Source organism: Notamacropus eugenii, chromosome 2 (assembly GCF_028372415.1).
Source record: "Notamacropus eugenii isolate mMacEug1 chromosome 2, mMacEug1.pri_v2, whole genome shotgun sequence".
Classification (NCBI taxonomy): Eukaryota; Metazoa; Chordata; class Mammalia; order Diprotodontia; family Macropodidae; genus Notamacropus; species Notamacropus eugenii.
Genome location: NC_092873.1, coordinates 522,587,778 through 522,614,296, shown reverse-complemented (window position 1 = coordinate 522,614,296; position 26,519 = coordinate 522,587,778). Strand labels below are relative to the sequence as shown.

General features: G+C 41.4%; 1 protein-coding gene across 3 annotated transcripts in view; it reads right to left on the bottom strand.

Moving 5' to 3' along the window:
* PATJ (PATJ crumbs cell polarity complex component) overlaps nt 1–26,519 on the bottom strand; it is a 325,916-nt gene that overhangs the window by 224,941 nt on the left and 74,456 nt on the right. For all 3 annotated transcript variants that reach the window (XM_072649698.1, XM_072649699.1, XM_072649701.1), the window contains one exon: nt 24,430–24,564. In XM_072649698.1, the coding sequence (XP_072505799.1) occupies nt 24,430–24,564 (135 nt within the window). The remainder of the gene's footprint in view (nt 1–24,429; nt 24,565–26,519) is intronic.

Here is a 26,519-nt window from a genome sequence, read left to right as displayed (position 1 = left end):
CAGTTTTAATGTTACACCAGTAAAATTATCAATGCAGTACTTTATAGAACTCAAATGATAAAATTCATTTGGAGAAATAAAATGAAAAAAGGTAGATATGAAGGGAATGTTGTACTTCATGACCCTAGGCCATAATACAAAGCAGCAATCATGAAAATGATCTGGCATTGCTTTTAAACTGGAGGAATAGATAAATACAATAGACTAGACAAGGGAGAATCAAAAACAATGCAATTCACCAGAGCAGTGTTTGGTAAATCAGAAAGCATATTACTTAGGAAAGAATTATTTGATTTTTAAAAACTGGTGGGAAAGTAATCTGGCACAAATATGGCTTGAACCAATATTATATGCCATATCCCATAACAAAGTCAATATGAATGTTACCTTGATATTAAATATTGTACCATAAAAAATAAGGAAAATAATTTATCTTTTATACCTATAGGCAGGAGATATATTTTTAACCAAACAAGGACTGAGACAATTAAAAAAGATAATAGTGACAATCATGCATGAAATTGAAAAGCTTCTACAAAATGAAATGAACCAATCTAGGATAAGAAATGAAAATGGACAAATAGGAAAAAAAGCTTTGCATTTAATTTCTCTAATAAGTGCTTGAAATTCAAGAAATACAGTGAATCTGTAGATATCTATGTATATGTATGTATACAAATGCATATATTTGAATATATATGAACATATTCTTGTCTCTATATATTATATATACACACATGAATCTTTATCTGTTTATCTCTATATTTATATATAAAATCAAAAGCCATTACCCAATATGTAAGTGGTTAAAGGATATGAACAGGTGGTATTTAAAGAATGGCAGAGGATTAACAACCACATGAAAGGATGTCCCAAATCATTAATAATAAAACAAATGCAAATCAAAATAATCTCATAATAATTGACAAATAGTTAATGTTAGAGGGAATGGGAAAATAGGTCAATTAAGATGCTTTGGGGGGAGTTGTGAATCATCATAACCACTTTGTGAAGGAATTAGTCACTAATAAAGTGAATAAAATATCCTTAGTCTTTGAGGCAGAGACTGAATTACTAATCCTATACTCCTAGGAGGACACTGATAAAAGGAAAATCCTCAGAGACAACACAAACTTGATAGAAGCATTTTTTCTGGTAGCTAAGTAACACAGTGGATACAGTGTTTGCCCTGGAGTTAGAAAGATGAGTTCAAATTCCGCTCCAGGTACTTGGTAGCTGTACGACCTGGGCAAGCCACTTAACCTCATCAACCTCAGATTTCCTCATCTGCATTTCTGTGAGGGTAAAAACCCCTCACAGAAAGTATGTCAGCTGCTCTTTAAGCAGAGGTTGATAACCACATTAGGGTGTGTGATAGCAAGCATTCCTTAGGAGCATAGATCACAGGATTTATGATTTACATCTAGGAAGGACAGCACAGACCATCTAATCCAACCCCTCATTTTATAGAAGAAGACACAAAGTCCAAGTGACTTGATGTTGACATGCCAAAGGTTGGAGGTCAGATTTGTACCAAGGTCTCCTAACTCCAAGGTCTTGCACAGTTATCACCATGCAGTGAATTGGACTAGTTGAGGTTCCTCCTCCAAAGATCAGAAGGAAAAGGCAGGTTAGCTCATCCTGTGGCGATAGTCTCCCCTCCATTTCAGGTTATTTGACATAGACATACATAGCAATGGGTTCAAGAGGCCTATGCCTCCCAAAAGGGTCCATGGATAGGATTTGTTCTGAGAACAAAGTCTGCCAAAATGGGTTCATGACACAAAAAGGGAAAAAAGCTGCAGTTTAGAAGATAAATGAGTGACAAATGGACCACTGTAACACAAGAGCTGAGACTGCTGTTTAACTCTGGTGAATTCCATGGCTTGCTTTCTGACCATGGACTCTTAGGGGCTGATACCTGTTAAGTGGAGGTGGGGGGAAGTGTGAGAGTAGGTTAAACATGATACAGGGATAAGAGCACTGTCCTGAATTCAAATCTCACCTGTGATACTTAACCTGACTACTTGGGTGCAATAGGGCATGTCACTTCACCTCTGGCTCACTTCCCTCATCTGGAAAATAAGAAGGTTGGACTGGCTGGTTGCTTATACCTCTAGTTCTGCATTCCTTTGACTTGTTAAGTTAAGAGTTCTCCTTACTCAAAGATTCTGACCCTCCCATGATGCCACATTCAGTCCCTAACCTCACGTCCATCCCAAAGCTTCTCCCAAAGAAAGGCTACAGAGTTACCATGCACAGCCTGCACCATTCTTTCCCTCAGCCCTTCTCCTCCTGACCCCAGTCTCTGTCATAGCTGGTGAGTCAATCAATAAGCATTTATTAAGCACTTACTATGTGCCAGACAGTGGGCTCAGTGCTGGGGATACAGGAACAAATTAAAAAGAAAGATGGTGCCTGTCCTCAAGGACATGACATTCTCATGGGGATATCAACTCATAAAGCTGAAAAATGAATCAACAGAAAAAGGGGGCATAGAGACATAGGGAACAGGCCCAGGAAGGTGTTCCTAAGAGCACCCTTTGGAAGGACTTCTGCCTATAAGCTCCTGCTTTCAGGAAGACTCTCCCCTTTATCATAACTAGCACTTAAGCAGCCCCCCACCTTGAGCCCAAAACTCCAACTTCAACCTGCAAAGGTCATGTCACACAGTAATGTAGACACACCCCAAGATGCAATGCATACAAACTGTGCTAACAGTGGGGCTGAGTCCAGAGTCCAGGACAGAAACCAAGGGGGCCCCTGTGGGCAGACATGCAATAACTCCATGGCAGCACCTACCTGGTAACCCCCATTACAAATCATTAGCAAACTGAGGGCAGGCAGCAGAGGCTAGAAAACCTCACAGTGTTCCCTTTGGAGTCCACCAGTCCTAGGAATGGCCCCTACGGCTGCCAACTTTGGGGGGAAAACAAACTGATCAGAAGTTTCAACGTGGCCACAGCTATGTCATAATCACCCCCAACAGTGAATTCTTAATCAGATGCACATGCTGCTGCTCCCTCTGGTAGGTACCAGGAGGCAGGGAAGGAAGAGAGGCAGGGGGCACAACAAAAAGGAGAGAGGTGTGAGAAACATGTGGGTACTTTCTAAGCAATTAATGAATCACTGACTGAGCGGCCACTCCCTTTGATCAGACCCTCATCACATCTCACCTGAAATATTGCTATTGCCTCTTAAATAACCTCCCTGACTCCTGTCTCTCCCTTGTCCAATCCAGCACTCTCCCCCACTGCCCAAGGGATTTTCCTAGCATGGATCTGATTGTGTCAGGCCCCTTCTCAATAAACTGCAAAGGCTCCCCATTCCTGCGAGGATCAAACTCCTCTGTTGAGCTGACTCCTTTCCATCCTGCAGCCTTACTCTACATCAACTCCTCTTCACAAATAGAGGTCCAGCTGCAGAAGTCTTCTTACTGCTCCTCATCACCCATGTTTGTGCCTTGGTCCCAGCTGTTCTCCACACCTGAAAAGCTCTCACTCTTCACCTCCACCTTCTCCAAGGCTCGGATCAAATACCACTTTCAGCATCCAGCATTTGCTGACTGTTCCCATCAACCCAATACGTCAGCTGCTTGTGCCTCCCTCCCATAAAATTACCCAACCCATTAGTCTGTGATCTCCCTGAGTAGGGGCTGCCTTTCTTTGTGTCCCCAAACTTGTCACAGATCCTGGAACACAAGAAGGGATTACTGAATGTTTTGTAGGATTCAAATTCAGGTCCTTGGACTTCCAATGCATTTGTACCAGGTTGCCTCTCCTTTCAGCAATGTAGCCTGCCAGACTGGGCTAAGATCAAATGACAGAAGGAATAGAAAGCCCTTCGGAGCCATGGTGCCTAACATCCAATTAGCTGCTACACTTATTCTCACAGGAATTAGAAATAGCAAGGATCTTGGAGATTCCCCAGCCCCACCTCCTCAAAGGCAGAAGTAAGTCCAGGGACAGCAGTCACCTCTCAGTCACAAAGACATTAGTGGTAGAGCTAGATCCCTGGCCATCCACTGATCAATCAACCAGCATTTATTAAGCTCCAACTATGTGCCAGGAGAGGCACAGTAGATATGTGAAAATATTTGTGTCTCCCATTTAGGGAAGTCTAGGGAGGGCCCTTGATTTCACCTCTTTGACCATAGTTGTCCTGTCTTTGTGGTGGTAAAAGATACTGAAGGAATTTTTTTTTAACTTAAAATGTTTCAGTTCCCTGTATATATCAGAGTGAAAAAAGTCAAAGACCAGAGGCATCAAAGAACTTGACCAAGTCCCAGGCACTGTCACTTCTGAATGGAATGAAGTTATTGAAGACTTCTCAGTGCTTAACAAAAGACTTTTAGTAGATGGTTAGGCCTAAGTTTAGGATTCCCAGAAATCATGTGCCACATCAACATAACACAACCCTCCTTGGGTTGCCACATCAACATAATGCCTAGACTGTCATGTTTAGATTGTGAGTCTGCCTCCCAGCCAATGAGAGTAAAAGGCCAATGGGAGGGTGGGATCTGTGTTAGGGCTATATAATCTCTATTTTTTGCCTTCTCTAATTGCCTCCTGATTACTTATCAGAGAGGAGGTGCCCTTTCTCATGAGATCGTAATAAAATCTTGCTGCTTTGCTTCTACCTTCAGAAGTCGTTTATTTTTATTTGAGTCAGAGGTCTCAGACCCACACACTTCATTAGACAACATAAAGGCGGACCTCAGTCTCCTCAACCATAAAATGGGGATAATAAAATGTGCATCGTCTGCCTCAGAGGATTCTGTAGCTTTTTATTTACTTATGTGCTTTAAGGCTTCTAAAGGACTGGATATCTATTATCTTATTGGAAACTTATACCAATCCTGTTCATTAGAGATTAATATTATCCCTTTTTAAGGATGAAGAAACAGAGGCAGGGAAAAAACAGTTTGCCTAAAGTCTTGGTATGGGGAATTTCTGGCTAAGGAAACTCCTTCTAGTAACTGGCTGCTCACCAGTGCCCAGGGTCAGGATTGAACCTCGAGACCACCTCCCTCCACTGTTCCATGATGCTTTCCCGTTGAAGTGATTCATGAACAATACAATGCCATATAAATGTGAGCAGCTCATCACCAAAAGGTTGGCATCAGTCTATGTGCCAGATACTGTGTTACATACTGGAGAGAGGAAGAAGGGGGGAGGGGAATCAAGTGATGGTCATATATTGGCTATGACACTGTACAAAAGCCCCCATCATTTCCAGAGGAAGTGAGCTATGGTTTACGTGGGTCAAGTTCAAAGTCCTCTGTCAGGCATTTAAAGCCCTGACTCCAGCCTGACTTGGCAGCCTCATTCTACACTACCCCTTTTCACACATTCTGGTCCAGCCAACTAGCTTTCTGGATGCTCCACACACCTGACCTCCCATCTCCCACCTCCATGTCTTTGCTCCATAGCTCTCCTTTGAGAATCCCTCAGCGATTTCAGAACTCACCTCAAACACCATCTACATGGGCTCTTTCCTGAAATCCCAGCTACCAGCAGCATCCCTCCCGCCCCAAACTCCCAGATAATTTTAAAATAAATTTATATATTTACATCTTGTCTCCCCCTATGGCAGGGGAGCCCCCATTATGCTGCATCAGATGGTCCTGTAGGATCATTGATCTAAAGCTGGAAAGAACCTTGGAGGTCACTTAATTCAAGGCGTTCATTTTACAAATGAAGAAAGTGAAGTTCAGAGACAAAAAGACACTTGGAAAAAGTCAGAGGAATAGTGAGTCATGGTAAAATTGGGACTCAAACCAAGCCTTTGACTGGTCCAATGCTCCCTCCATTAAACCATCCTCCCTCCAGAGAAAGTGCTCGTAAACTCTTTGTGTCCTGGATACCATGGGCACTCTGGGGAAGCCTATGGACTCCTTCACAGAATTATCTTTTTAAATGAATAAAACAAAATACAAAGGAAACTGAAATGCAGTTGTCAGAATATTTTTTGTAATTCACTACAGACCAAAGTGATGCTCCCTTGCTCTACAGAATGGAGGTTCCTTCAGAGAAGGGGCTATTTCATCGGTGTCTTTGTATGCTTGGAGGTATTCACTGTGAGCTCTTAGTGGGCAGGGAACATATTTTCTGCCTTTTGCACGCTCAGTAAGTGTGACTGAGTGATCAACGTAGAAGGAATCACTTCAAGTGTTATTGTGGTTTCAAAACTACAGTCGCACATTTTTCAACATTTGAACTGGCTCTAAAATACAGCTGAAGGAAGGAGCCCAACAGGTGTGGCACACTGGGCATCTGCTGGTTCTCTGTCCTCTGTCATCCTCCCCGGAAGGATCTTGGGACAGCTCAGAGAACACACTGGCCATGAAAGGCCGCCAGCCACCTCCTGAGAAACTGCCAGAGACTTTGGCAAGCCTTGGCCGCCTGTCTGCTTCTTTTTTCTCCCTTTGGATACAATGGGATTTTCCTTCTAAATTCATATTGTAGAGGAGTCACAAACGTCCCCCCACGTTCAACAGCAGCCCTGACTTCAGATCTCTGAGACCTCCTGCTACGTCAAGCTCTCTGCCGGCCCCCCTGCTAAGCGGAGGCTTTTGATGTGTACCGTTGGGACTCCCAGCTGACCCACACAGAGCCTCTTTGATCTCTTATTAAGTGGCTGCTTGTCTCCTGGTGCCTTTAGTCTGGCTGCAGGGAAGTTTCTGGAAGTCAGTCTTCATCCTGGGTACACACAAACTCCACACACCAGGAGTGTGCTCCCTTCAGTCACCCAGGCCTGCCCCACTGAAAAGCCTGCTTTAAGCTATGAGAGAATTTCCCCCGGTAGCCACATTCCACTGACCCCAGGACTGCACTGTTAAGACTTTTTTTACCTCCCAAATGAAGCAGCTTAAAATGATTTAAAGGACATGGAAGGTTCCCATAGAGGAAAAAGGAAGCAAATCCTCTGTGAAAAGAAGTCTTGAGCACAGCTGGTATCAAAGCTTACAGTACTTTGATGTTTGTGAAAATAAATGTGGATGAAATAGGAAGATGGGCAAAAAACAACCTTTATCAATACTTCTGGGGTGAAGTGAAGGTTCAGTTACAGACAAATGCCTTTTAAAAGCAGCCATGTGGCTGATTCAACAGAAAGCTATAGGGTGCTGTTTGATGAATACGGACGCGGACATCCTTTCAGACTTCAGCAAACTGACTGGTCAGCTTTCTGCAGCCATCCTCTAATCCCCCTAAGGTGAATCAGGCACCAAAGAGGTGGACTGGAAAGGCAGAGCACAAGAATCAGCCCAGCAAGATGCCTTGGGAAAGAAAGCAGCAACCGTAAAAACGGTGAATTACAGCTCATACTTTTGGGCTTTTACAAACTGAAAACTCTACTAGGTGTCTAAGACCATACGCTCTCTTAATCTACTGGGGTAAGAGGCAGAGGGGTGGAGTGGACAGCGTGCTGGACAAAGTTAGAACACCTGGATTCCAATCTCACCACAGATATATATAATAATAGTTTAACTACAGACAAAGGTCTGAGCCTGTTTCCTCATCTGAAAATGGGCAGGGTGGGGGGTGGAGAGGGAGATGGAGGAATAGTGGATTAATATTTACAGTATCTCTTTAGACGGTTATTGTGATTTTGAAATAAAATGAGCGGTGTCAGGTGCTTTCCAAACCTTAAAGTGACATTTAAATTAGCTTTTTAAAAAGTGTGGGGCTGCACCTGTGATTTCCACACTGGGATTCTTTTCCAGGTATTGATGAAACTCAGGGTAATTCTGAAGTAGAATGGTGGGACTCACTAGCATACAACAGCTGCCCAGACACAGAGAGGCTACAAGACTTTCCCAGAGTCACTTAGAACATTTCCGACGTTGGATTTGAACCCAGGGCTACGTCAATATCCCTGTCATAATTACCAGCAGTGGAGGCAGCAGCAACGATACCTCAAATTCATGCAGTATTTAGAAAATGCCTTCCATGTGCATTGTGTCTATGTGCTATGTCCCTGCCTTCAAGAAACCTGAAGTCTGGAAGTCAATGAGAATCTGCAGCACCTAATTATTTCTATTAATATCAGGGGGTGGTTTTGCTTTGGGGTGATTGTTTTAAATCTGGGATAAAACAATGTCTTATAATGCCAAACTCACATCATAGCAAGAAGAGACCTCAGAGGACATCATGCCCAAAAAGTATTTGAAAAAGAATCCAGCTATCAGTCACCAATAATACCCATTCCAAGAAAAACTGAAAATAATGCTGTTTTTACAACAGCATCAAAGAATAAAACTGCATACAAACTTTATCACAGATTGCAATGGTTTTGTCATATTCTGCATGAAAAAGGGCCTTTTATAGAAAGCCCTGAATTATGTTATTAATTTTCATGAATCCAAAAATTTTAACGATAATTTTTGATATGTTTTAACACTAAAGTTTAAACTGTTATTATTAAATGTTACTTGCTGTGCTGAAAGTGCAAATAAGTCAAAGATGGGGGAAAAAAAGACTATACTGAGGACACCACGAAAAGACGCCTCACCATCTCCAATGATGGACAGCCCACTATCCCTTGTACCCATTCTACTTTGGGATACTGGAAGTAAGGTTTTTTCCCCCTCATATTGAACCTACCTCTCTCATGCTGAAACTGGTATTTATGTACTGAGAGGAGACTAAATTCCTTTAGTGGGGTGTTCAGAGCCTTCCAGGACAAGGCCCCATTCTCCGTTTTCAGTTTTATCTCACCTGTATTACATGCAACCTTCTAGCCCACACAAGTCCCAATCCTGGGTCTGCCACTGAATTTCTTGCTTACAATATGGCACCCAGAATTGAGCACAATGTGAATTAAAGGCTTAGGACAGTGGATTAACTATCACTCATCTGCTAAACTCAAATTCTTTTAGTTGTATTCTCCCATCATTGGTGTGCCACAAGCAGGGATGACTGAGAAATACCGAGGAGTGAGGTGAGCACTGGGGGTGGAATCGAGAGGAGCCTTTGGAGCACTGAACGGCTTCCCAGGGACTTGGGTCTTTCGCCATGGTGTCATGAAGAGAGAGTCTTTCTTCTGTTGGGTTCCTCCAGTTTATTCTAGTGTCTAGGTTCCGTTTAAACACAGCTGCTGGCTTGTCTCCTCCATGACAATGCAAGCTCTTTGGGAGCAAGGGCTATGTTTACCTTTCCTTGCATCTCATCTTTTAGCACAATGTTTGGAACATAGTAGGTACCTTAAAAATGCTAGCTGACTAACTGCTAGATTTGAAATCAGGAAATTTGAAATCAAGACCTGCATTCAAATTCCACCTCCAACCCTAGCTATAAGCCCCTTGGCCAGGCTCCCCTGTAAAACAAGGACAGATGTAACACTTCACAGGGTTCTTGTGAGGACCAAATAAGTTAATATGGATAAATAAAACTCACGTGCTAAACTGCTATTCAAATGTTACTGCCATCACCATTATAATGGCACAGCAGTTATGGAACTGGTCATTTCAAAGAAGAACATGGATCAATGTACCATAGTTGAATGGAAAGAGGGCAGGATTCTTAGAGACAGAGGGTCTGTCTTGATATCTTGGCTCTTCCCCAAACTGCCTATGGTGCCTTGGACAAATCACTGAACCACCCTGTGCCTCAGTTTTCTCATCTGTAAAATGAAGGGCTTGAACTTAATGGCATCTAAAATCCCTTCCAGCTCCAAATCATGATCCTGGGATTTTATGACATGCTTCTGCTGAAGGATTTATCATCAAAGCTGATGAGTATAATAACAAGTCTGGCCTACATCAGTGGATAATGGTAGCAAATAATGTTTACATTTGAAACCCAGGAGTTAAGCTAAAAGCTTTCCTATATTTATATGGGTACAAGATTCATTTTATCGTGATTGACCCTATGCTCCTTAAGGGGAGTGACTATTTCATCTTTGTCTTTATATCTTTACTAGAATATTTGGCAAATAGTAGGCACTTGATAAATGCTTTTCTTTAACTGATTTATGAACAACTCTGGTCAATAATTACAAGAGTATTATGCTTTGAAGGAAGTAGAAAGAAACAAGTCAGGGGTTCTCTAACAGTTCTTTCCTGCCAGGGATATGACACAAACAATATTATCACTTTCACTAAAATTCTTATTCTCATGCTTAATTGTGACATGGAGACTCTGAAAATGGACCAAGAGCTCTGGCCCCACCCAGTTGGAAAGAATTTGCATACGAGGCTGGGGATGGATGATTTATCTGATAATCAATTTAGAAAAAGTAGAGAAGGCAGACCACCAGATTGGTCATGGAGTCATGAATATTTTGGCCATAACTCTCATATATCCTACTAAGTGGCAGAAGAGATGAGTTCTACAGCAGTAAGGCAATAATGAGATCCTAAGTTATTGAAATATTATATATATGGTCGACAACGAATGACTATTTGCTGTGCTGAAATCAAATGCCATCCACTGCACAGAGCAGAAATCACCAGAGTAGGGCATTGATGTGAATTCACAGAAAACTGTAATATAAAATTAGACAGTATTTATGAATCATAACTTCAAGGATTAGTCAATGTGGCTTTGGACAACAAGTCATTTAATTTCTCTGAGTCTCCATTTCCTCATCTACAAAACGAAAAAATTAGACAAGGAGGCCTCTGAGATCGCTTCTAGTGCTGAATCTATGATCTAGTTCTTCTGCCACAGACTCTGACACAGATCATAAAACCCCACTGGCCATCTAGTCCCAGCCTTTCATTTAAAGATGAGGAAAATGAGATCTAGAGAGGTCACAGTACATGCCCAAAGTCTCCCTGCTTCATCAGAGTAGAGTTCCTGTAACCAAGACACTCAACCCTCCCTAGAGCCAATCTGATTATGGGCAGGAAGCTTTCTGACCTTTTGGATAAAATGATCCATAATTCTATAATCTGTCCTGGGAAGAACTACAATGAACCCAATTAATCATCCTTTGAGATTCCAAGCCAAATAAAGTGTAGCCACAATGGCAGCATCACCCACTGGAAGACAGGAATCACCAAACAGCTTTTGCAGAACCACAGTCTTTTAACTTTTAAAGAAATATCATGGAATAAAATAAGCTCAACCTCAATTATCAAGGTACAAGAAGACCTTCACCATTGCCTTGTGATCCTGAACAAATGAGGAGACAGGTAAGTCACTCCATCTGTGATATCAGAATCCATCCGATTCTATTATCTGTTTCTACAGCTTGGTTGTGATTGAGAAATGGACCCAGGACACTCTCAGAAAATATACATTGTTAGAGATTTAATCAATCAACTGAAGAAACATTTATTAGGCCCCTTTTATGAGCAAGATAAATGGGAGGCTTTGGGGAATACAAAGTTACAAGGAAACCAGTACCTATCCTCAAAAGATTAATAACAAGTGACAGCTTTGATATAATGTTTTAAAGATTGCAAAGTGCTTTAAAAATATTACCTTTGTCCTAACAACAACCCTGGCAGGTAGGAGCTATTATCCCTGTTTTACAGCCAGGTAAACTGAGGCATAGAAAGTTTAAATAACATAGCTACTTAATGTCAAAGGCTAGATTAGAATTCAAGTCTTCCTGGCTACAGGCCAAGAACTCTGCACTGTGCCACCTGGCTGGATTCTGTTTGAGGACACGAGAGAGACTGAAATGTGCACAGATAAATCAACATAAGATCACTAGGTCACAGGACCAGAGATTTAGAGTAGGCAGAGACTTCAGGGTATCCAGTCCTAGCTTGAGGTTTTAGATTCGGAAATTAATGCTAAGACAATTAAAGTAACTGACCCAATGCCATGCAGCAAGTAGCAGAATGATGATCTGAACCCAGGTCCTCAGCATCCAACTACCCCACGCTGTCCACACTTGCATGCTATCTCCTAAGGAGCATGTGAACAGAGGGAAACAAAGAAATATTTTTTTACTGTTTCTTAGTATTCTAGGACCACAGATATCCAACTAGAAGGATTACAGAAGGTACGTAGCCTAAATCATTTTACAGATGAGGAAACTGAGGCTGAGAAATATTAAGTCAGTTTCCCTGTATCACGCAGCTGAGGCATGTCTGAGGCAGGATTCAAACCTGGATCTTATTCATTTTAAATCTAAAACTCTTATCAACTATGCCATGCTATTGAAATTACAAATTTAAATTATAAATTTTTAAAAACTTCTGCAAAGAAAGGAGTTGTGGGTTTGGAATCATGACAATGAAATAAGGATCCTTACTCTTTATGAACTTTGTAACCATGAGCAAGTCACAACCTTTCTGAGCCTCAGCTGCTACTGTTAGTGTCCCCATTTTACAGATGAGCAAAGGACAGCAGACAGAGAGCTTGGGTGACAGTAAGTGCCTGAGGCAGGATTTGAACTCATCTTCCTGACTCTACATCCAATATACTGTCCCCTAAAGTACCTAACTCATAAGTTACTTACTTCAGGTGAGTAATTTGAGTTACTTACTAAGTAATTACACAAATAATTCTTCTGTGATGTCTCATCAATGCCACTGGGATGACCTTGGGTTCCTGCAGGCCAAAACCAAGATGACAACAAACTCAGGGAAGTCCTACCAACCTGGAAGGGAGTCAAATGCAGCCCAGATGATGATGCTCTTTGTCTCTGGCTAATTTTGGGGAGGAATCTTACCTAATCTTAGCTAAATTGGTCTGGGATGGGGCATGGGGTACATAATGTCTTCCATTAAGCAGATACACTAGAAGTTAAATTTTCAGGGTCAAAGAAAGGAAAATTACCCAAGAGTCTGCTGGATCCATTTCCACTGTTTTGTTTTCCATCCAGTTCCTAGGGCTCATGTCCAATATTGCTCAAGCATTGAACAAAGTAAAGACAAATGATTTGCTAACTTGGGATGCTTCTTCTAATGAAACCATCAATACTAGCTCTTTGGCAATATCACAAGCACACAGTACTAATTATTCTTTAGAAATATCTCAACTTGTACTGCATCCGTGGAGAGCAAGAATAATGTCTAAAGACTTTGGCTACGGACTGGGAGGAAACCCAAACAAGGGCTGACACAGAAGAGACCAAGGGAGGAAGCCACCTACCAGACCACCCTACCCACTCACCCACCCAAATACTTATGGAATGTACTCCACTATCCATCCATTCATTTACTTATTCTGCATGCAACAGATCTCACTAGAATTGAGGGGGATTACAAACAAGTCATACAAAGGAAAGAATTCCTATAAATACCATCCCATGAAGAGTAGTTAAGAAAGCTACTGATAAGAGATTGAGAAATTGAGGTATTTCACAGATCTAAGGAAGGGAAGGAGAGTGGGAGAAAAGCATAAGGAGGAGAGGAGGAGGCTGCACAAAATAAGAGTGGGATAACAAAAGGGAAAAGGGATGAGAGGAGAGGGAAAGAAGAGAGAAGAGGAAAGGAGATGGTGCGGAAAAGGTGAGTTGGGAGAGAGGGACTTTAAGAGTAGGGTTCATTTCATTCTTTTTATTTGTACGCACAGTAATGCAGATATTAATATGTATCTGGATTAACTGGTAAACCTTAAAACTGTCAGAATGGTGACCAGCAACACTGGAAGCCAGGGAAGCCACAAAAAGCCCCCAGTTTAAGCGCTACCACATGGTGCCTCTGCTGAAGTATTTCCAGTGGGGTCCCTTTTATCCCTCATTTGGCATTGACGGCCTTTTAAAATGTGGTATGGACCAATCCTTCCAGATTTATTTGACCTTTCTCCCTCTACAGTCCTGCCAAAGTGGCTTCTGTAGTCTTTGCCAATATTTCACCCCCCATTCACTGCGTTTTTTCACTGGCTGCCCCTCCCGCCCAGAATGCCCTCCCTCCACACCTCGGCCTCAAAGAATTCTAAACTTTCTTCAAAGCTCAGCTGAAATGTCACTTCCTGCAGGAACCTCTCAGATGCCACGCCCCTTGAGGGCAAGCATTCGCTTTTTTTCCCCTTCATAATCTCCCTGCATTTTACAGTGCCAAGAGCCTAGTAGGTGACTAACAAATATCTGTTAAATGTTGAGAGAGTAAAGCAATAGGAGAGATTCTATCAGATCTGAAGATAAATGATGTCCCAGAGAGGAATCAGCCTCAGGCAAAGTTCTCAGGGAACAAGACTCCAAGGGGAAGAGATTCTGGGATACAACCCTACATGGTGGAGGGGGAGAGGGCAGGAAGAGACAGACCATCCAACACCATTTCAAACCTCCAAATACCATCTCACTCCTACCAGGGAGTCGACTTAGACCTTGGGGAGAAGCAGGCTTAAGGGAGAAAAGGTCTTTCCCCGGAGCTTGTTATTTAAATGAATTATTCTTGCTAAAGGCTAATTGTTCTTGCTGAAGGGTTAATTGTGGTCTAAATAACTAAAGAGACAATTCATAAATTAGGGAGCATGTTTATTTTTCCCAACCAGCCTAATCATTTTCACGGAGGCAGTGAATAGAGAGATGACCTTGAAGCCAAGAGGGCTAGGGCTCAAGTCCGACCACTGGCTGTGTGATGCTGGTAAGAGACAGAATCTGTCTGCAGTCTAGGCAACTCTCTAACAATTACACACTGCAGAGAAGGTGCCAGCCTCCATGAGCAAAGTGAGCTTCCTCATCTGGAAATCTGTATTCTTAAATAAGATACTTATCCTTCATTACTTAATAGCGCTCATTAACAATGAAAATATGGGTTCAGGTGGTTTTCTGCATCAACAATCACAAAAACTATAATTAAGGCAAAGGATTTTCTTCCTTGAACAAATGACTGCCGTCAATTGTATAAGCACAGGCAGAACCAAGTAAGAAAAAATATGTCATCAACTTTATATTAAGTAACAATTTTATCTTTAGCAGTAATAAAAATGTCACAGATAATATTCAGTGCATTAATAGCTAAAGTCAGTTTCAGGATTTTTATGAGTATGACACTCAGCGCAATTCCAAACGCAAAGAAATTTCTGGCTGGTGCCTGCACCTACCCCAGACTGCCCAGCTGTGTCATCTGTGGGGCACTTGGCATGTCAGTTATTCACACAGGAACAGTGGGATCACTGGGTGCAGTCTTTTCTATAATGAGAATGAATCTAAGAGCGGCAAGCAAATGATGGGAGACTAGGCTGCTGCTGGAGATTGGCTACAATATTATAACATGAGTAATAACAAATCATATTTAGATGATGCTTTAAGAATTGCAAAGTGCTTTACACTCATTATTTCATTTGATCCCCACCCCAAATCTTTCCCCACTGTAGTCCATCCACCACTCAGCGGCAAGTGATTTTCCCAAGGCACAGATCTGACCAAGTCCCCACACCACTCAATACACTCCAGTGGCTACCTATGGTCTGCTTTGCAATCAAAGCTCTTCATGACCTGGTCCTCATCCCCCCCTTTCTAATCTTCCTGCACTTTACTATTCTTTACTCTGTAATCTTAGCCTCTTGGCTGTTTCTCAAACAAGATCCTCCATCACCCAAGTCTGGGCATCTTTACTGGTTGTCTCCCTGTGCCTGGGGACTCTCCCTCCTCATCTTCCTTAGCTCGCTAGCTGACTTCCTTCAAATCCCAGTTAAAACCCCTTCATTCTCTTCTCGTCGTTCAGTTGATTATTTCCAATTTCACTTGTCTCTAGCTTGTCTGTAGATAGGTATTTGTGAGTTTTCTCCCCATTCGACTGTGGGCTCCTTGAGGGCAGGAGCTATCTATCCTCTTTTTTTAAAAAATTTCTAGTGCTTGGTAAACATTTTCTGACTGATCGACTACAATGCTCTGAGGAAGGTGATATGATTATCATCCCCACTTTTCAGGGATGGTAAATGACTTGTCCAAGGTCACATAGGAATGAAGTGAGTGAGGAAGGAAGGATTCGAAAGTCTTTCTAATCCCAAGTCCATTGGGATGCTAGCCATTAGATGGCCTGATTAATATAAAAGACTATTTGTTCTTCTAAGAGCATAAGATCCTAGAATTTAGTGCTAGAATGGGCGACAAAGAAAAACATTCCTCACCATTTTACTAATAAGGAAACTGAGGCCTTGAGAGGCTAAAAAACTTACCCAAGGTCATATAGGAAGAAAGTGACAGGTGGGATTCCAAGAAATCTACCTTCAAATGCAGTGTGCTAGAAGTGTTATCCACTGGCACGGTGCAGAAGGTTCAACCATCCTTACAAATATTCAGCCCAATCCAACTAAGTTAATCTGTCATAGGACAGGAGGAACAGAAATAGTTACCCCCACTTCTAATGCAAACAGGGCTTACTGATACATAGGACTGGACTCCCCATCTATCAGTATACACCTAAGCATACTTTTCTGCAGATTTGCTTATCACCTTGCTTAATTGAACAGCTAACCTGCCATATTCACTACAATGCAGCCACTGCCCATGTATTGGTCTGAATTTTAAAATGAGACTTTGGAAAAATAAAAAATAGTAAGCATATCCTGGCCGGTCACAGGAATTATAGATGGCCCTCAGATTTGATCCTGGGAAGACCTGAGAGTCGGCTATACTCGAGATCCTTTCATGAACACTCTCAACAAGCAGACCACAAAGAGCAGGCAGCCCAGACACAAAGCGAGGACACAGTCGGCACAAGATGATTCACATGCAATCCACTCTGCTTCTATTGCCTTAAATAATTTGAACATTTAATTTCAGTAACAGCTGACAAATAGCAAATATGAGGAATTCAGAGGAATACGGGAAAACCTGTGCAAATGGAAGCAGAGTGAAATAAATAGCCTGAAGGTCAGAATTTATGATTGTTCCTTTAGCACCAAGGAAAGAAGATGCACAGCAATTAGAGCATAAATAAAAGTAAAAAAATTAATAACTCAAAGACCTCACAGTATTTGTGCTGATCATTCCTGGCCCCAGAGAGCAGATAACAAAATATCTTTCTTAGCAGAAGGAGAAGTTGCCATCAGACAGACTCACCTTACTGGGTGTGGTTCCTGCTAATTGTTTTTCTTTATTAGATAGAAGAGTTCAATGCTTAGGAGAGAAAAAAGTCTATGTATATGGAAATAACTAGGATATAAAAACAAAAGGCACAGGACAGCTAGGTGGCGCCACAGTGCATAGAGCGCCATGCAGGCAGTCAGAAAGACTCCTCTTCATGAGTTCAAAAATTGGCCTCAGACATTCACAAGCTTCGTGACCTTGAGTTTCCTCAACTATAAAATGAGTAAGAGCAGGAAATGGCAAACCCTTCCAGTATTTTTGACAAGAAAGCCCCAAAAGCGTCACAAAGAGTAAGAAGTTACAGAAAACTAAAAACAAAAAGGCACAAATCAAACTTATTTTCAAATCTAATAGTAACTTGATCTTCTATAACGTTTACAAACCAATTTTCTCTTAAATTTTCTGCAAATTAAGCAATGCAAGGATTAGTATATTGTTGTGTTTGTCCTTCATTCTCAAAGGACCTCAAGATGATGATGTGACTTGCAGCTGACTTTGATTTGAGTGAGTGTGAGGGCTGTGCAAGGTCACCAGCCTCACTTTCTCCTCCTGAGCCATCTGGGTCCAGTGGCCTGATATTCATCAGGATGACTGGAGACAGCCCAGGATGCAGTGGGAGACCTTGGCCTTTTAGGCTTAGGTCTTATCACATTCTCACTTTGAGTGACATCCACTCATTCAATGAATAGGCTTCCTTAATCAAAATAAATAAACAAATCAATAATCAAAGTGGGAGGGGTTCTGGGGTAAAAGAGAAACAATTACTATTTAGTTATTACATCCACTCAGTGCTAGGTGGGTGGGGACTTGTCCAATCTATGAGCTCCAGAGTGAAGTGGGTTTAAGGCTTGACATTCCTTACTATTATTATCTCCTTATCAGGGATGAAATAAAACAAGAAGTTGATTGACTTTGCCAGGGCCAGAAGATCCCCATACAAACAAGGCCCCAAGGTCAAGACAGGAAGGAGGCAAAGACCTCATTCTCCACCTCCGGGCACATGGCCTGAACTTATACTACACAAGGCTGTTATGACAGCCTCACTTTCTCCATACACTAGCTTCTACACAGCGTCCACCAGGGCTCTTCAAAGCATAAGACAACAGCAAAGCATCCTTGAGAATATGTTGCAATGGATTTGTAGTCTCATGTTATTTCCTACGTGCAATGAAACTACGCCAGGGGGGTCTTTTTACAGACTTATTACAGGTCATTGACCCCAATGGTAGTCTGATAAAACCCAAGGACCCAGAATAATGTTTGTAAATGCATAAAATGAATACAAGTTACAAAGGATTACAAATAGATTTTAGAAACAAGTTCATAGACCCCTGAAAATCATTCCACAGACTCCTTGGGGGTCCATAGGGCCAGGTTAAGCAGCCCTGGGCTAGACCAAATTAATAATTAACCAAGCTTTTCTAGCAATGTCTTGCTAGTTTAGTGAGGAAAGAAACCACAGTGGAAAAAAATGGGGTTCATTAAAATTTATTGTTGCTGCTTTTCCATTGTTTAATCATGTGCAACTTTTTGTGAAGCCACAGACCACGGCATGCCAGGCCCTTCTATCCTCCACTGTCTCCTAAAGTTGACCCAAGCTCACATTCACTGCTTCCATGGCACTATCTAACCACCTCCTCCTCCACCACTTCTTCAATCTCTGCCAACAGTAGGGGCATTTCCAATGAGTCCTAGTTTCTCCTCAAGGGGCCAAAGTATTTAAGCTTCGTTATTGAAATAAATATCCCCAAATGCTAAGTCCCGTAATACCTTAGCTATGTACCTAAATACCCACTTTGTGTTACCAAGCTTTTTCAACAACATCACCCGTGCTGAGCTTCAGATAACGGTGAGAAGCTGCTTTAATGGGATCCCATAAGTAAATGGTGCAAACAGAAATGAGATGAGCTCCAGGCCAGGAAATGGCCTTCATGGCTCTGTTTTAAACCTTCACCTGGCCTGGCAAAAGTTATTTTCCCTCATTAGTGTTTATTACCTAATTACAGCAAGTGATAACCTCACCAATTAATTAACTTGCCCAACCCCAAACTTTAAATTGAGAGACCCTGTCATCTAAATGTCACAGGAGGTGACAGTGACACACGTTTTACTGATAAACAACCAAAACGTGATGTACACACAGCCGAGCGAGCTTCAGGGCTGGTGTTTTTCCTCCTAGACTTAACAGGAGAGGAAACTGATCTGAGTCCTTAGAACTGAGGAGCAAGATTTCTAATAATAAGGGTATTCAAAAATCACTTTCCAAGTAACTGATCCATTGCAAAGAAATATTCTACTCCCTTTTAAAATAATGAAATTTGCAGAAAACGAATGCCTACGTACCAAGAGTGACAGGGAAGAGAGAACGTACAGATGAAGAAACATTTATAAAAGAGCAAGAAATTCTGTATTCAAAAGTCAATGGATACTGCAGAGCGCATCTCCAGAAAGAAGCTTTGACTCTCTGACCTTCAGTTACCTGGATCTCCACCATAAAAATGCATCTTGATCTTACATCTATTTTATATGTGTGTGTGTGTGTGTGTATGTATATCTTGATTTTATATATCTATCTATATATCTATATATATACACGTGATTTATGCTCACACATGTATATGTGTGTCTGTATGATATACAGTGCATACACACACACACACACACACACACACACACAAGACAAAATGTAACTTCTTCAAGATCAGAAACTACTTCATTTTGTCTTTAGCATCTTGGATACAGTAGGAGCTTAGTAAATGCTCACTATTTGGAGAAAACAGTTCAGTTCCCATAAAAAGAGATTTTGCAAGTTACCATTAATTTCTAAAAGAGTGTCCTCCTGATCCCCTGCCCCTGTTGAAATTACTCTGTGTATGTGTGTGTGTATGTGTGGTATGCACATGTGTGCCTATGTACATACCCAAATATATATATATGTATATATATGCATATATATGTATAATCATATACACAACCTCTGGGGAAAAGGCATATGTTGTTATGGTGTGTGTGTGCATGTGTGTGTGTGAGTGCAAAGGCATGTGACTGAGCACAAGTGCAAACGCATGTGAGCACATACGTACTTGTTGGTAAAACTGGGTAAGGAAAATAGAGGAGTTTGAATCCTGCCTTGGAAACTTATCATTTGCTTGACACTGGGTAAATCCCACCCTCTCTCAGCCTCAGTTTCCGCATGAGAAAAATGGAGAAGATACCAGTGCCAACTGCATATTACAGCACAATTCAATAGAGATAGTGCTTCGGTGTCGAAATGAAAGTTGTTATTATGGCTACTGAGTTACGTTTACACATCTGTTTTATTTACCGGGTTTTATTGTATTTATCGTTTTATTTATTTATTGTGGGTATTGAGTTATTATTTACTTATAGGTTTACATATGCCCTTGGAGGAACGTAAACTTGAGAACAGAAGCTAGTTGGAGCTCCTCTTTGCTGAGGACAGTGCCTGTCACAGGTAACATTAATTAAGTGGAAGCTTAATTAATGCTTTTAGAATTGAATAACCTGGAATGAACGGCCGTGTTCAGGGAATCGGGGTTTCTAATTAAACAACTTTGCCAGAGATGTGAGCCTCTCTCCACAGGTGGCCCTAGAATGCCTAAGCCTCTCCTGACTTGGGAAAGAGCTCACACTAAGATAAGGTTAAGCTTTTTGTCCTGTCAAAGACTCACTACACCAACAGGCTGCCAGCTCATTATCCTGAGTCATGATTCTCAGATGGGAACATTTGCTGCAAAGGCAGATGATGAAGGAGGCTGAGACCCGTATTGGCAGATCCCAACCATGATGTAATGGAATCAAGAAGATATGGGTTCAGATGCTGCCTCAGACAAGCTACGTGACCCTTCTGGGAGTCTCAGTGTCCTCATCTGTAAAAAGGAGCACCTCTTTCACAGGATGACACTAAGCATCAAAATGACTAATAAATGTAGAGTGTTACAAATACAGTGGCCATTACTGTCATCATGACCACAACACTAACGTGACTGTTTGGATTGACTTGCCATCACCAACAGGCTTATTTGTGATGAACTCTGGTTAACGCTCATGACCGCCAGAATCACAGTTTACTGAAAAGTCCAGTAAACCAGGTCCAGGGGAATCAAGGAATAAAAATATGGCTTCATTCACTCCTTGAGTTCTAATTATTTTTTTTGGACAGGGTCCACGATTTCAGTGATACAGTTAGGAAAGTCCCTCCAGTCATGCAGCTCAGTACCTCCTCTCTAACATGTAGCCTTCCCCGAGTTGCCTAGAGCATGGAGAAGCCAAGGGACTTGCCCAGGGTGACACAGTCAATATCTGTCAGACACAAGACTTCAACCTAGGTCTCGTTGGCTCATGCTACCTCTAACGATCTAATTAGCATGAAGCCATTCTGAAAATTCCAAAATTGAGATTAAACTAAAGAAACGTAATTATGAAAAGCAATCATTAATTTGGATCAACAACTCAAAAGCCAATCTGCCTAACAACATCGTGAAGAAATATTCCAAAGACGGAGAGGGGTGACTGCCAATGCCAGCTAGCGTACCAGCAAAAATGACTAAGTCAGGATCTATTTTTGGTTGTCTTCAATTGTACCAGCAAAACTTGGGATTTTATGTTCTTACATAATGCTCTCAAACTATTTGTCTTTTCATCTGTTCCCAATCGTCATCTTCTATGAGGAAAGAATTGATTTTTACATCAGGAGGCATTTTATGTGCTTAGAAAGAGAGTACATTTTGCTTTATTAAACCACAGTGAGCTAAGGCTGCACTAGCATATTGAAATATGCACATTACAAGAAAAAAAGCATTTTTGCCAAGAGTTTTAATTCCCTGTGATAATCAAACACAGGCATTTAAACAGACTCCGTTGACTAGTAAAACTCAAGCGGCATCTTACCAAGACCTTCCTCATTCTCCCCAAATGCAACCATGCCTTCAATTCTCTAAATACCACCACACTGCATTCCTCACCATCTCTCCCATAACACACAAATCTAAACAAGTTAGAGGAGTTGGGAAGGGTATTTATAAAGGCGCGTGCACGCACATCTGCACACGCGCACACACGCACGCATGCACGCACACACACACCTTAATAATGCCATGTTCTTTGGATTCCACAACAGAAGAAGTAAAGTCTTCATCCATGCTAAGAAAAACAAACTCTATTCTAACATGTTAGGATTATTATTTTGCTTGGTTTTCAAAATTGGGACATGAACTTAGTGAGGAAATCACATATTTCCTGGCTCAGGTGGATTTTAAGCTCAATTAGTTTACAAAAACTATTTCCACTAAACTGGTCATACTCCAGTTCTATGTCTGTCCTTTATTCGTTTCCCACACGTGAACATTGATAGCTTTTCTGAAGAGTTGTTTGGAGTGGAGACAGAAAACTCAAATAGGACGTGTAGCCATCTTTAAATATTTTAAGAGTTGCCTTGCAGAAGATGGCAGATTTCTGTTGAGCTCAACAGAAAAATGCAGGGTAAAGGGAAGGATTTGCAAAGAAGTAAACTGAAGCTTCATGGGAGGAAAGACTTCCTAAAGAACCATGATGCAATGGGTTCATATGACTGCAAGTCTGGGATAAAAGAGGGCCCCTCCCCCCAATTGCAAATACCCTCCTTCCTTAACCACTCATTATTTATCTGCAGGATAAACCTCTTCAGAATAATTACCCTGGAGATAGGGAGACACTGAAGTTGGAAGCAGTGGCTGCCTCAACAGGGGCTCTCATCAGGTTGGATATGCTTTATCTGCTTCTTGGATCTCATTCTCCCCTTTATCCTTTCCTCTAACTGGACAGAGATTTAAGATCTTAGCTTGAGTAAACTGGTGTCCAGACAGCAGATTTGAGAATGAGGCCTACAACAACAGCCAATCATTTTCTCTTTTTCACCACACATTTCTTATTTTATGGTACTTTTCAGAAGTAAGCCACGCCGATCACTTTCTGATTCTCTCCGCGAGCAAAGTGCGCAGTCTATACTGATACCAGCTTTTTTAGGGACTCTGTAAACTTTGCTCCTGTTTTGACTCCTAATCCTGAGCCACAAAATTTAACATATTTCTTTTTACCTTTCTCTGCCAGGTCTATCTTTGCATCATCCACCAAATATTAGGTCACTAAATTCAACTTAACAAACATTTAAGCACTTATCATGTCAGTCAGTCATTTATAAGCATTTATTAAGCACTTGCTAAATGTTAAGCACTGAGGTTAAAAGGAAAAAAATATACTCAAAGAAAACTAAGTTCCTTCATCTTTCTGTCAGCTGCTAACGCGACCTCCCCAACGCCCAGGTCTGACCATGTCACCCCCATACACATACTTAGTAAACAACAGTGGCTCCCTATCACCTCCAAGATCAAATATAAAGTCCTCTACTTGGCTTCTAAAGCCCTTTATACTCTGGCTCCTTCCTACCATTCCAGCATGCTGTCTCTTGACTAGCTTTCACAAGCTCTCCAAGGTAATGACACAGGCCTTCCAGGTGCTCCTAGCAGAAGCCTTTTGATCTTCTGACTCTGTGCCTCTTCACTGGCTAGAATGTTTTTGCTCCTCCGCTCTGCCTCCTGATTTCCTTTAAGACTTGGCTGAAAGCCCACCTTCTGTAGGTGGCCTTTCCCAATGCCTTCCATCACCAGTACATCCCCTTGAGGATTGCCTCCCATCTACCCTATCTTACCTCTAAAATTATTTAAATGTTGTCTTCTGCTATGAGAATATGAGGATAAGGGCTAGAGTTTTGCTTTTTGATGCCTACTACTCGCTTCACACTTATTAAGTGATTAATAAATGCTTGGTTGACGGATAAAAAACCATCCCTCACCATCATGGAGTTTATATTCTACTAGTACATGATGATTTAATTTGGAAAACAAAATATAATAAACACATGAACACTGGTTCCTGCATCATGAAGGGATGCAGTTACATGTTAGAAGGAAACTCAACAAAGAATACCTTGGAAACTTATCATCTCCCTGGAATCCGCTATAAAACTTTGCCACTTTTCATCTACTGGGTTTCCTAAAGCTTATCTATATTAACAAAAAGTGTTCATGATCATGGAATCCCATGCACTTCCAAGTGGAAGCTAAGGAGACCTGAGTTGTACTAGTCAAATTTCGGCCCAAATGCTTTCCACTGCGTATAGAAGACACCATAGGGATATGATATCATTCCACCAAACTTGAGTTAAAAAACCGCAGAACACACATTAGTAACAAACTCCCTAATCTCCCAGTAGTGACCTAGGAGATTTTCTCTATCAGCAAGTTGTATGTGATTGTGCATGCATGTAAGTATATTTGTATATATGTGTGTATACAGACTATTGGATGATAAGTCAGTCTGTATGGAATCGTGCTTTTCTTGGTTAATATAGTTGAATATTTGGTCAATAGCTAAATTGAATAAAGATATGTCCAATGACAAAAATAAATGTAATAGTATAGAGATAATGACCTGATAGTCCAAAATGCTGAATCCCAAGCCATCGACACCTTTAATTAACTCAATTTTCTTCACCTCAGTCGACCAGAGGGCCAGCTCCCCATCATCTTCATCATCATTAGGGTGAACCTCTTCCTTGGGGTCAACCTGAAACACAAAATCAGGAAAGCTCAGACTCATCCCTTTTAGGTGTGAAAAGATGATGAGGCATTTAATATCTGAGACCCTGGAATGCTGGGATAGAATGGCAGTATAGCAAAGTATATGGAGGAGTGCTGACTTGGAGCCAAGAAGGTCTGGATTCAAATGCTGCCTGGGACTTAACAAGGCTCATGACCCTGGGCCAAGGACTTCTTGTGTCCCAGGCTAACCCTCCTCATTGGTGAAGCCAAAGTCATACAAGCACCTCCCTAACAAGGTTATGGTGAAGACCAAAGGAGATCATGCAAATCAAGGGCTTTGCACACCTTATTAATTAGGAGGTATTTTTAATTACTCTGCAAAGTCTCAAAGCTTCCGCTGACATTCTTTAGAAACTTAAAAAAGACTTAAAAAAACCCAACACAATCAGAAAAACCAAATCCACATGAAAATTCAAGCATTTTTAACAGCATCTTCTTGAGCTGGAGTCTTACACATTGTCTGTATCAAAGCATGAACACTGACCTCCTATACTTCCATGAGCTCTGCCATTCCATTAGAAGCATAAAAAGAAAAATAAGCATTTAAGTCATGTCTTTAGATGAAAGATCAGAAAAGATTAATAACGTAGCATCCCCTGAATTCTTGATCATTACATCAAACTACAGAGAAACAACTGTTGGTCTGACCTCCACCCTCCCTGGCCCAACTTATCTCTCTTTTTCATTATCTAGTTCTCAGGAATATACAGCGAAGATGAACTGACTTTTGAGAAAACTTGGCCAGCATGAGAAACAACAAAATTGTGTTATAATGAGCTGAGTTACAATGAACTGCATCAAACACTCAGGTGTGGAAAAATGATCTGCAAACAGCTCCCTTCTCTCCACAGAGAGGTGGGAACTCCAAGGATGGAATGGGCTATACTTCCTTAGATTCAGGAATGAAGTCCTTTTATTTCAAAGTTCTTTGGGGTTTGTTTTATTTTCTTTTTCGACAAAGAAAATTCAAAGTGCAGTGGGATTTAAAGGGGATCACTAGGTCTTGTTAAACATAATGTAGTTATTAAAAATGAACAGGAACAATAAAACTGTTGAAAACTGGGGTAGAGTTTCCATGAATGGCATAAAAACTCATCTTCCCTGAAAAGGTAAATGGAAGAAAAACTGTGTGGGAAAAAAATAATGCAGGGGAAGAAGGGAAACAAATAAAGTTGTCAAAACCAAAATGAATCACTTGGGAAGCCAGACACGTCCAGACAAAGCAAGGGAACACCCAGATAGATGTTAGAGGTCAACACAGCCCAAGGGGAAGGCAAGGGACCAATCACCCTCATTCTAGCTCCTAAAAATTATTAAAGAGGCGGGAACTTAAGAAACACTGTGGAACTTAAATCTTGAAATGAGGATTCAAGTTTTTGCATCCAAATCCTCCCTTCAATTTCATCCCAGTAGCTAAACGGAGAAGATTCTGAAGGAAACGATCCCATCCTCCCTTTCCAGAAGGAGAGTGGAAAGCCTGCCTGCTATGACGCTGGAAGGCAGACACTTCATGTGCTCACTGATTAATCAAAGAACATTCATATTTGGCCAAAGTAGCTAGCCAGGCAGGTCTGGAATGGAATGTGCTGATACTTGGGAGAAATAGAAGTCAAAGCAAAGTAAGTTTAAAAAAAGCAAGCAGTGTCACCTAAAACACGGGCTCATTATAGGACTCTCAAGGCGTACAAAGTGTAAAAGCTGCATATTCAAATCAGGTAGGTAGATATCAACATGTGCACGTGTATACACACACACACACTGACATATGCACATACGTACACACACATCGACATGTGCATACACACACATATTGACATGTGCACATACGTACACATGCACATATCGACATGTGCACACACACACATATTGACATGTGCACATACACACACACATATATCGACATGTGTGCGCGCGCGCGCA